Raw genomic sequence first — 12,512 nt, 5'->3', positions numbered from 1 at the left:
AGAAACCAAAACCCCAAACTGAGTTGATTTCACTGAGTCCATTTCAACTCATATCAACCCTACAGGACAGAGCAGAACTGCCCCTGTGGGTTTCTGACACTGTTTGTGGGCGGAGAAAGTCCCATCTTCCCGCACAGTGGCTGGTGGCTTTGAACTGCTAACCTTGTGGTTAGCAACCCAGGGCTTGACCAATGCACAGCCACTATTCCTTTTATAAACGGATAAGGTGAGCAATAATCCCAGGGAGATGAGCACTCCTTAGGCCAATCAACTATTTGAGAGCAAAAGGCAAGCATTTGCTGGTGGATAAAGCTAAGAAAGCAGCAGGAGATAAGCTGGAAGACTGAATGGAAACAGTAACCAAGGAAAAAGTAAGGAGAATACTGTTACTTTAGGGAGCTCAAAATCAGTAGCACAAAACAAAATAGGTATGAATTGTTGAATGGAAAAAGTATACTTTGTAACCTTTCACTCAAGGCAAGATCAAATGAAAAACACCAAACCAAACAAAACTCATTTCATGGAAGTTGTTCTCAATTAAAAATAAAGATATAAATCCATCAATTACCGTGCTTACAACTCATAAGGAATGCTTAATTTTGTATTTTTGTGACATATTTTGTCATAATCTTTTTCTGTCTTCTTTTCTGTAAAATATCCCACCAAGTCTAGTTTACAGAGATGTGTAAAAGACGTGAGATTATTTATTTGAGTGCTTTGTTTCCAGATAGGAGAGAATTACAAGAGAATTTCACTGATTCCTTATAAATAGTAATCAATATCTTAACTTAATTCTAAGAGTAATTTCTTTTCATTTTTAGAAAATAGCCTTTAAGAGAGAATTACTTTATTTATGTTAGACTTGATTTTCTTAACAGAAATATACTATTTTCTCTTTTATCATGTACTTGCTATATATTTACTTCCAAAACCTATTGAGGGAGCTAATACCCCCTTTTATTTTGTGACAAAGAACAGTCATAACATACAGCATACTTTTTAAAGTTAAAAACAAACAAAAAATAGGCTTTAATTGTTTTGCATTTACTTATCCAATATTAACTTATAGCGACTCCATCTTAATGAAATTTGATATTACCTTTAAAGATTGTCTCTTAGTCACGTAATTCTCGGACTGAAGCAACTTCTCATAATCTTCAAAAATCTAATAAAAAGAAAAATTAAAGTGTAAAACCAGAAGGGATTTCTCCGTATTGTTTGCTCGCTGTCTTGTCTACCTGCTGTCTTTAACTCAGGGAGCCTCCCTGGGGAGCATTGTCCCTGACATATAAAGTCAAGCCACTCATCACTGCTATAGGAAAGTTCACTGTATCCCCATCCTCATTGACACATGAAGATACTGGGGAGTAGGGAGATTAAATGATGCAAGAAATTCATTGTCTATTTTAATGGAGTTCTGTAAACTAAAAATCAAATAGGAAAATGAAGTCATTTTGAGTCCTTCTAATAAATCATTTTGAAAATCTATTTTTAAATAAACCATTTATTTATTTAAAATCATTTTATGGGGGACTCGTACAATTCTTATCACAATCCATCCATCCATCCATTGTGTCAAACACATTTGTACATTTGTTGCCACCATTCTCAAAACGTTTTCTTTCTACTTGAGCCCTTGATAGCAGCTCATTTCTCCCCTCCCTCCCCGCTCTTCCATCCCTCATGAACCCTAGATACTTTATAAATTATTAGTTTGTCATATCTACACTGTCCGACGTCTCTCTTTACACACTTTACTGTTGTCCATCTCCCAGGGAGAAGGTTATATGTAGATCCTTGTAATCGGTTCCCCCTTTCTGCCCCACCTCCCCTCCAGGTATCGTCACTCTCACCACTGGTCCTGAAGGGATCATCTGTCCTGGAATCCCGTTTTTTCCAGTTCCTATCTGTACTATGTACATCCTCTGGTCTAGCTAGATTTGTAAGGTAAATTGGGATCATAATAGTGAGGGAAGGAAGCATTTAAGAACTAGAGGAAAGTTGTATGTTTCATCGTTGATACCTTGCATCCTGACTGGCTCTTCTCCCCTTGACCCTTCTGTAAGGGGATGTCTAGTGGCCGAAAGATGGGCTTTGGGTCTCCACTCTGCACTCACCCTCATTTACAATGATATGATATTTTGTTCTTCGATGCCTGCTACCTGATCCTTTCGACACCTCGTGGTCACACAGGCTGGTGTGCTTCTTCCACGTGGGCTTTGTTGCTTCTGAGCTATATGGCCGCTTGTTTATCTTCAGGCCTTTAAGACCCCAGACGCTATATCTTTTGATAGCCGGGGACCATCAGCTTTCTTCACCACATTTGCTTATGCACACATTTGTCTTCAGTGATCATGTCAGGAAGGTGGGCATCATAGAATTCAAGTTTAATAGAACAAAGTATTCTTGCCTTGAGTAAATACTTGAGTGGCGGTCCAATGTCCATCTTCTGCCTTAATACTAAAACTATAAATATATGTACATAGATCTATTTCCCCACCATCCTATATAAATATATTTACATATGAACATGCCTGTATTTAGACCTCTATAAATGTCTTTTGCCTCCTAGTTCTTTCCTCTATTTCCTTTTACTTTCCTCTTGTCCTACCATAATGCTCAGCCTTCATTAGGGTTTCAGTAATTTCTCTCGGTTACATCGCTCTTGTTGAATCCCTATGAGGCCTCTCACACCCTCCTTGCCACCAATTTTGGATCACTTTTTGCTCCCTTGTCTCTGGTTTGGTCAACACCACCTCCTTTCCCCCGCCTCCCCAACCCGTGTCCCCCCAGAACCACCTATCCTGTTGTTTTCTCCTCCAGACTATTCCTCTAACCTATCTATCTAGATAGAGCTGCAGATAATAATAATATGAACCATAAAACAAGGCATAGAGAACGCAAGGATGACAACAAAAAGAAAACCAAAGACCCAGAGAAGAAAAAATTAATTAAAAAAAGAAAAAGAAATAAAACAATTTTAAAAAGAAAAAAAATCTGTAAATAGATCAAGGTCTGATTTTTGACCTCTAGGCGTGTCCTCCAGTCGAGTCCGATGGGTGCTACGCTTTGGCCCCAAAGTCTGTCCTTTGCACTCCCTCGGGAGCTCCCTGTTCATTTTGAAAATCTATTCTGGCATTTTAAATCTGTTCATTTAGTAGCCTTGGTGGTAACTATGAAAGGCCATCTGGTGGCACACTGGTTAAAGCATTCAGCCAGTAGGCAAAGGGTTGGCAGTTTGAACTTACAAGTCATTCTGTGGAGAAAGATGTGGCAGTCTGCTACCATACATCACAACAATGGGAATCCCATAAGCAGTTCTATTCTGTTCTTTAGGGTTCCTGTGAGTTGTATTGCACTTAAAACATTTGTTTGTTGTTGGTTTTTTTCTTTGTGATAGCTGATTCCAGGACTAAGGGGCACTGGACCTAAGTCATGGCATTTTCTTCTTCTTTTTTTAAACATTTTATTAGGGGCTCATACAACTCTTATCACAATCCATACATATACATACATCAATTGTATAAAGCACATCTGTACATTCTTTGCCCTAATAATTTTCAAAGCATTTGCTCTCCAGTTAAGCCCTTTGCATCAGGTCCTCTTTTTTCCCCCCTCCCTTCCCCTCCCTCATAAGCCCTTGATAATTTCTAAATTATGATTTTGTCATATCTTGTCCTGTCCTGCGTCTCCCTTCACCCCCTTATCTGTTGTCCATTCCCCAGGGAAGAGGTCACATGTAGATCCTTATAATCAGTTCCCCCTTTCCAATCCACTCACCCTACGCTCTCCCAGTATCGCCCCTCATACCCCTGGTCCTGAAGGTATCATCCGCCCTGGATTCCCTGTGCCTCCAGCTCCTATCTGCACCAGTGTACAACCTCTGCTCTATCCAGATTTGCAAGGTAGAATTAGGATCATGGCAATTGGAGGGGAGGAAGCATTTAGGAACTGGAGGAAAGCTGTATTCTTTATCGGTGCTACATCGCACCCTGACTGACTCATCTCCTCCCCTACACCCCTCTGTGAGGGGATCTTCAGCAGCTGACAAATGGGCTTTGGGTCTCCACTCTGCACTTTCCCCTTCATTCACTATGGTAAGATTTTTTTGTGTGTGTGTGTGATAATGCCTTATACCTGATCCCTTTGGCACCGCGTGATCGCACAGGCTGGTGTGCTTCTTCCATGTGGGCCTTGTTGCTTCTCAGCTAGATGGCCGCTTGTTCACCTTCAAGCCTTTAAGACCCCAGACACTATCTCTTTTGATAGCCGGGCACCATCAGCTTTCTTCGCCACATTTGCTTATGCACCCATTTGTCCTCCATGATCGTATCATGGAGATGTGTAGCCAATGATATGATTTTTTGTTCTTTGATGAAGTCATGGCATTTTCAATGACCTCATATACATGTCAAAGCTAGACAATGAATACTGACTGCAGAAGAATTGGTGCTTTTGAATTCTAGTGTTAGCAAAGATTATGAATTATACCATTGACTGCCCGAGGACAGATAGAGCTAGAATCTGCTCAGAAGCAAAGATGAGGAGACTTTGTTGACAGTACTTTGGATCAAGAGGGCCCGGTCTCTGGTAGACCAGAGGATCTGTGAAGCAGAAGACCCCCGCTGGCAGCAACTGTAGCTCAACCATGGGAACCACAGTGATGGTGGTGCCAACCAGGCAGGGCTGAGTACATAACACCGCCACAAATCAGAAACTAGCTTGATGGCACCTAAAAATATCCCGACTCCACAAAGGATTGGGAAAAGGCCAAAAACATTCGAGCTTCACTTAGGAATGATTTACACAAATCATCCCAGCTGTCAAACTTCTAGATGAATAAATGGCAGGAATGAAGGGACTTCTACTGTTTGATGGCCACACTAATCCCAGTGGTTTCTCTCTGGAGCCCTTTCCACCCCAAAAGAAGCTGGCGGCCACTGGGGCTTGTGGTCCACTCATTTCCTAATGTGGTTCCCAATCATGATCTAGGCCTGTATTTCACACCAGTACCCAGACTCTCCGAGACACGAAGGAAGGAAGAGCAAGCCTTGCACAGGGATAAAGGCAAAAGAGTTCAGGAACTAAAAGGTAGAAAACAATCCAGGTCGTCAGAACACTAGAGGTAAGGTATATGTGTGCAAATGTGTATGGTGAGAGCAAGCTGTGTATGTGGACAGTAATTACTGAGAGGGAATCAGAGTAAAAAAAATGTAAGTGTATATAAATATAAATATTAAAAATTAAATACAAATATAAAAACAAAACCATGGTTTTCAAGGGGAGATGATGGGTTATTTAAATTCAAAGCACTACAGTCTTTTTAGAAGGATATGATTGTTTGGGATCCTAACGGGTTATGCTTTTCTTTGAAATTTTTTAACACCCTTATTGTCATATAATCTACATATAATAATTTAAAAATAGTAAAAAGAGTTTTACTATCACAAAAATTCATTTAAAAACATTTTCTTCTTTTCTTATATTCATTATTATCTCATTTCCCTCTAACTTCCCTTGCCATAACACTAAGAAACTATTAATTCAGTTCCTGTCTCTATAGATTTACCTATCGTGGGTTTCAAATAAAGAAAAACACACACAGGAAAAAGGATTTATATGCTAAGTATTAAGGCAGCAGACAGACACTGGGACTCTACTACTCCCTCAACACAGGAACAGTTTGTTCTCATAACCCTCCATTCTGTGATGCTCACCTTCCTGACACAATCGCTGGAAAAAAAATGGGTGCATAACCAAAAGTGGTGAAGAAAGCTGATGGTACTCGGCACCAAGGAAACATACAACTTTCCTCTAGTTCTTTAATGCATCCCTTACTCCCCACCCCACTATCATGACCCCAATTCTACCTTACAAATCCGGCTAGACGAGAGCATGTACACTGGCACAGATAAAAGCTGGCAACGCAGGCAATCCAGGACAGATAAGCCTCGCAGGACCAATAAATGAGAGTAGTGATATCCAGAGGTGAGGGGGGGGGAAAGGGGAACCAAATAATTGACATATAATCCCCCCTCCAGGGAGATGAATGACAGAAAAGTGGGTGAAGGGAGACAGCAGTTGGTGTAAGACATGGAAAATATAAATTTTAAATTATCAAGGGATCATGAGAGAGGGATGGTGGCGGACGGATGCAAAAAGAGGAGCTGATACGAAGGGCTCAAATAGAAAGTCTTTTGAAGATGATGATGGCAATATATGTATAAATGTGCTCGACACATGCATCTTTGTACAGATTGTGTTAAGAGCTATAAAAGCCCCCAATAAACTTTTTTTAAAAAGAAAAACACACACACAAAAGGAAATTCCAACAGTAATAACAAGAGAAAAAGTGCAATTTAAAAGAAAGCAGAAAACATTAAAAACTAGACCATATTAAAAATGGGTCAAAAGGAAGAACAAAGAATAAGGTGTTAAATTTAACCTAAGTACATCTGCATTAGTCTACTTTCAATGCACTTTGCCTGCTAACAGGCTATGCACATCCCTGGTTGGTAGTCAGAGGGCATTCACCAGAGGTTTAATCTACATGGGAACCCCACAAATGGATTTAGGCTTTCACTGTCATCCATAGCCTTGTGCAAACTTGATGCTAAAAATTTAAGCTCCAATATTATTCCCTCCTACAATCTTGCATTTTATTATTTATAATCCTTGGATCATACAAGCTGATGTACTTCTTCCATAAAGACTTAGATATTAACTGACTTAAATGGTTCCTTGTTTTAAGACAAACCAAAGGAGTACTCTTGAAGGACACAGGACTATCACAGGCTTATTATAAAGATGTTTTAAGAAAACTGAAAACTGCACTGTTTAATAAAAAATCAAAAACATCGTGCCAAGAAAAATTTCCCCATCATGAGAATGTACCTGCTCATTCAAGGGTAGCACGGGATGTCCTGTGAGTATTTTGATGGGTAAACCTTAGCCTACAGCCTTGAAATTGTCCTTTCAGATTTTGTTGAGTAGCGTAGTGCAAAGAACATTTAAAGGGAACATGATTTGAATTCCTTGAGGATGCCATAACTGTCGTTTTGCTGTGCTTTCACTCGAAGAGTGCTGAATTCTTTGGAGAAGGGTTGGAGAGATAGAAACACCACCTTCAGAATTGTATAGGCCTAGATGAAGGAAATGTCAAGAAACAATAGCTTCACATTTCCATGTTTCAAAATTAAAGTTTCCATTAGAAAAGCAACACCTTTCTGCTTATCCTGGTATCGGGTACATTTCAATTATAATAGTCAAGGTAATTGTACTCTTAAATGATTTTTAATTGTCATGGTATATGATGATTTTGTGACTCATAAAATTTACCTTGACAAATGTAAATTTTAATTGTAACAATCAAATGCAAATATAGGTATAAGGTATAATCTCCAAGATGACCGTTTCATTGTTTTATACTCATTCATCACATGTTTCAGCTTCATGTTTTACTGATAAAGAAACAGGATATGGAAGAGCTATAACACGTTTGAAGGAGCAGGACTTCTCAAAGTAGTGTTCATGTCACTGTAGGCTGTGTCTGCGGAATTAATCTAAATTACTAATTTACATAAGTCACATTTAGATACAAAGATACAATAGGTAAATAGGATCTGAAGGGAAAGAGTTGAGTCTCTCAAATTATTTGCATATTATCACTGAATCTGAAACATTATAGCACTTTTACTTCACTCACTCCATAGGAAACATTAGTAGCTGAGGATGCCAAATTTGGTCATGAGCTATTATACACCCCTTGTATCTGTTAACATTACATAAGCATATTACCATATGCCTATGTTGTGCCCGATTCTATCCCAATATATTGTATGTATATATAGTTGGGAAGCACGAAGTCATCCAAAATACATTGTATATATAGATATAAATATAAAGAGTTTGGGGAGGGCATTGCCAGGTCTATCTTCCAAGACCTGGGTGTGTTTGAACTACCAACCTTTGGATTATCCCAGCACTTAACTCTTTGTGCCACCCAGGGGTGCCTGGATTTATTATTAGAGATGAGAAATAGTTTGATAGTTTTACTATCAGATAAAACTAAGTATCAACTAAGTAAAATAATTTAACAAGGGTAAAGCGATCGTCATTTAGATTTACTCACTGCCTCTCAATAGTCTATTTAAAAAATAACAAAATAAAAAAATCCCTAGCCGGTTGCTACCAAGTCCATTCTGACTCCTAGTGACCCTTTAAGGAAAAGCAGAGCTGGCCCGCAAGGCTTCCAAGGCTGTACATTGTATGGAAGGCGACTGTTACACTTTGCCTTGGGATGGCTGGGGGTCCACTTAGCAGTCAAGCACTTGCACAATGCACCACCGAGGCCTAAAGGAACAGGAGCACTCTTAATTAAAAATCAAAGCAAGAAGGGTCCATTTGTTTCTTGGAGCTCCAGAGCACAAGAAAAAACGAGAAACTCTTGACCTCCTGACATCCTCAGTTTTCTTTAAAGCTCCCTGATGGCCTGGCTTCAAAGTAAATACGTGAATTAAGTATACGGTTGGTTTCCACATGGATACTAGGATTAAGTAGTCATAGGTTTAAGAGGAAGAGGAAAAAATTAGGTAAATTCTTTAAAATGATTTCTACTTACAACATCATAATTTTGTTCTAAGAAGTCTGCTACCAACACTTTATGCCTGGTTAATAAATCCTAGAGAAAGAACAAAGGGAACAAAATTATTATAATTCATACATTTTTAAAATGGTTTTACTAGGGGCTCATACAACTCATCACAATCCATATATACATCTATTGTGTAAAGCACATCTGTACATTCATTGCCCTCATCATTCTCCACTTAAGCTTCCGGCATCAGTTCAATTTCCCCCCCTCCCTTCCCTTTCCCCCATCCTTCATGAGCACTTGATAATTTATAGATTATTATTTTGTCATATCTTACACTGTCCAGTGTCTCCCTTCACCCACTCTTCTGTTGTCCATCTCCTAGGGAGGAGGTTATATGTAGATCCTTGTAATCAATTCCCCCTTTCCACCACAACCTCCCTCCACCCTCCCGGTATTGCCTCTCTCACCACTAGTCCTGAAGGAATCATCTGCCCTGGATTCCCTGTGTTTCCAATTTCTATCTGAACCAGTGTACATCCTCTGGTCTAGCCAGATTTGTAAGGTAAAATTAGAATCATAATAGTGGGGGGGGGAAGGAAGCATTTAGCAACTAAAGGAAAGTTGTATGTTTCATCACTACTACATCGCAACCTTGAGACCCTTCTGTAAGGGGATGTCCAGTGGCCTACAAATGGGCTTTGGGTCTCCACTCTGCATTTCCTCTCCTCATTCGCTATAAGATTTTTTGTTCTGATAATGCCTGATATCTGATCCCTTTGACACCTTGTGATTGGACAGGCTGGTGTGCTTTTTCCATGTGGGCTTTGTTGTTTCTGAGCTAGATGGCCACTGGTTTACCTTCAAGTTTTTAAGACTTTATCTTTTGATAGGCGGGCACCATCAGCTTTCTTTACCACATTTGCTTATATACCTGTTTTAGTAAATAAGTGGTTGTATCGGGAAGGTGAGCATCATACAATGCCAATTTAATAGAAGAAAGTGTTCTTGGATTGAGGGAGTACTTGAGTGGAGGTCCAATGTCCATCTGCTACCTTAATACTAAACCTACAAATATATGCACATAGATCTATTTCCTCATCCTCATATATATATTTGCATATATACATGCCTTTATTTAGACCTCTATAAATGCCCTTTGCCTCCTAGCTCTTTCCTTTATTTAATTTAATTCATATATTTTATAGATCTATTATTTCCAAGGTTTTATAAATCTATGACTTTAAAATGTATAAAAGTTTCAAATGAATTATTTTTATTTATGTCAGAAAATTATTTCCATTACCACAAGAATACAAATTTGGTTCATATTAAAACAAATGTAAAAATCAACCTAGTGTTTTAAACTCTTACCATTATTAGAGATATGATAGAAATAATTTAACTTGTGAAATAAATGGTATCTAAGAGATGAGCTTATAATATAGTTCTTCAAGCCATACTATATCTTGATAGTGATATAATAAATATTCAGATAAAGTTTACTATACTCTTAAAATGCCTTTGAGGACAAATCAATTAAAAAAACAATTCTGAATGACCTAGAATTGTACCTCATAAGTTAATTTAACAGAGTCTGACGTTTTTAACATTAAGCCTTTTTGTTTACGAGGTTTGAAACTGAGGTATGGAGGGCACTGGGAAGCACAGGAATGAATATGTTCATTTAACACCATCATCCAAAGTAAGGTTACGCTCTCGGGTTACAGGCATTGTGCATGTTACGAAGCAGCACACCAAATTCTTGTACAGTTGAAGACAAGTATCTTGTTGCAGCTATAAACTCATAAGAAACCTAAGCAAAGCATGAAAGAACATTTAACTATGCTCAATTCACCTGTGTTATATCCTTACTTCACCTTCCTGATGAAAGAAAACAAGTTTCATCTAATTCCTTTTATATGCTTAAAAGATCTTTATACACTTAGAGGTGAACTACCTTCCTTCCCCATGTACCAGGCAGAATTTAATTACAAATATAACAGGAATTTAAGTTTTTCCAAAAGAAATTCTTATAACTTAATACAAATTTAATTAAAGTTTCCTAAAATATATAAATGATAAATAACACCTCACAGAGCAAAAAAAGCAGCAGCAGTAATAGCAAAACCCATTTATTTCTCTTTGAATAACAAGGAAAATATTTAAAGCATTTTACACTGTAATTTTCAAGTTCAAAAATAAAGAGACTGGCAATTAATCCCATTACTTATTACCATACAACTTGATTAACCATGGATCCTATTGATCAAAATTGGGGCTTTTTTCCAATGCTACATTGGAACTTGAGTTTGAAAATGAAAACAAACAAAACCTCTACAGCAGCGGTTCTCAACCTTTCTAACGCTGCTACCCTTTAACACGGTTCCTCCTGTTGTGGTGACCACTGACCATAACATTATTTCATTGCAACTTCTTAACTGTCATTTTGCTACTGTTATGAATCTGGCAACCCCTGTGAAAGGGTCCCTTGACCCCAAAGGGGTCGTGACCCACAGGTTGAGAACTGCTGCTCTACAGGGTATCCATTCCTGGACAGTTCAAAACCTCAATGTAAACTAACTTCTATATCTAGGGACCCCCTGAGAGAGTACGGAAGTTTTATAGCTCTTTGTCTGTTCTAAAAGATACTCAGGTACCACCAGTTGCTCCTTAGGAGAAAGATGGAGCTTTCTACATTCTTAAAGAATTATAGTTTGTGTCCAATAGACTCATTATGAGTATCTGTGTTAGTCTGGGTACTTTACAGAAAAAAAATACACAGAAACTCATGTATAAGAGGGAGTTTTATATAAAAGTTAAGTGCACATCAAGAAAACATCCCAACCCAGTGCTGCCCAAGCCCACAAGTTCACCATTAACCCATATGTCTGACACCAATCCACAAAGTCCTCCTCCATCTCACAAAACACATGCAATCACACTGACTGCAGGAGGAAAGCCGAGTCAGTGAATGTGTAAGCATCTCAGTGCTGGCAGGGATCTATCTCCACATGGCTGTTCCAGCACCCAAGGCTGCATCAGGGTAGGTCCATGCGGCTTCTCCTTGAGGAAGTCTTGCAGGAAGTGAGCCTTGCCAGCTGAAGCAGGGAACTGGCTACAGCAGCTGCACCCTGGTCCGACCATCACAAAGCAAAAGACCCGAGAACTAGAAAGGCGAGACTCACTGAGCCATTTATCTCTCCACCCTTCAATTAATCCCACATGTGCTTATCGGCCAGGTTGGCACAATAAACTTTATATCAGTATCTAACTTGATGGCAATAAGTTTGGTTTGGTTTGGTTTTTCAGGCACCCACTTCTCAAATCTTGTAGAAATATACCCTGGGAGTCTATCAAGGATTTTTTTTTGCTGCAGCAGTTCAGAAAGTGGGTTTCTTCATATGTTGCACAGCGTGGCTAGCTGCACTCTCTTATTCCTTCCACCTGCTAGCCACTTGTCAACCTGGAGTGTGAGGATTGCGTTCTCAGGGCCATGTGTCCTGCATACAGACCATGGCAGTTGTGCAGCACAACCCCTTGGCAGGAGTGCTGCTGTCTCAAGCATGCAAAAGGACTAAGTCCAGAGACATGTCATGATGCTAAATTCACATGTTTATTCATCAAGGAAGTAACAAATCGGATGACTAGCATACTTATAATGAACATAATGATGCACTTTAGCATAATTTGAGGAATGCACAGTCACACACATCAGGAAATACCGGTGGAGAGCTCAGAGTGATATGGTGTCCTCTTTGCATTGAAGGAGCTCTGACCTCGTCTGTCACTGGTAGGGTTTTTTTTTTAAATTTAACAAATCATTTTATTGGGGCTCGTACAAGTCTTATCACAATCCATACATACATCAATTGAGTAAAGCACCCTTATACATTGGTTGCCCTCGTCATTCTCAAAA

At 39.1% G+C, this 12,512-nt stretch overlaps 1 protein-coding gene across 2 annotated transcripts in view; it reads right to left on the bottom strand.

The window, feature by feature from the left end:
- CAB39L (calcium binding protein 39 like) overlaps positions 1-12,512 on the bottom strand; it is a 162,357-nt gene that overhangs the window by 19,286 nt on the left and 130,559 nt on the right. For both annotated transcript variants that reach the window (XM_075532560.1, XM_075532559.1), the window contains 2 exons: positions 8,621-8,680; positions 1,100-1,165 (listed from right to left, as the gene is read on the bottom strand). In XM_075532560.1, coding sequence (XP_075388675.1) covers positions 1,100-1,165; positions 8,621-8,680 — 126 coding nt within the window. The remainder of the gene's footprint in view (positions 1-1,099; positions 1,166-8,620; positions 8,681-12,512) is intronic.

This window comes from Tenrec ecaudatus, chromosome 15 (assembly GCF_050624435.1).
Source record: "Tenrec ecaudatus isolate mTenEca1 chromosome 15, mTenEca1.hap1, whole genome shotgun sequence".
Lineage (NCBI taxonomy): Eukaryota > Metazoa > Chordata > Mammalia > Afrosoricida > Tenrecidae > Tenrec > Tenrec ecaudatus.
Note: the sequence above shows the minus strand (reverse complement) of the source record. Positions and strands in the feature narration are given on the sequence as shown.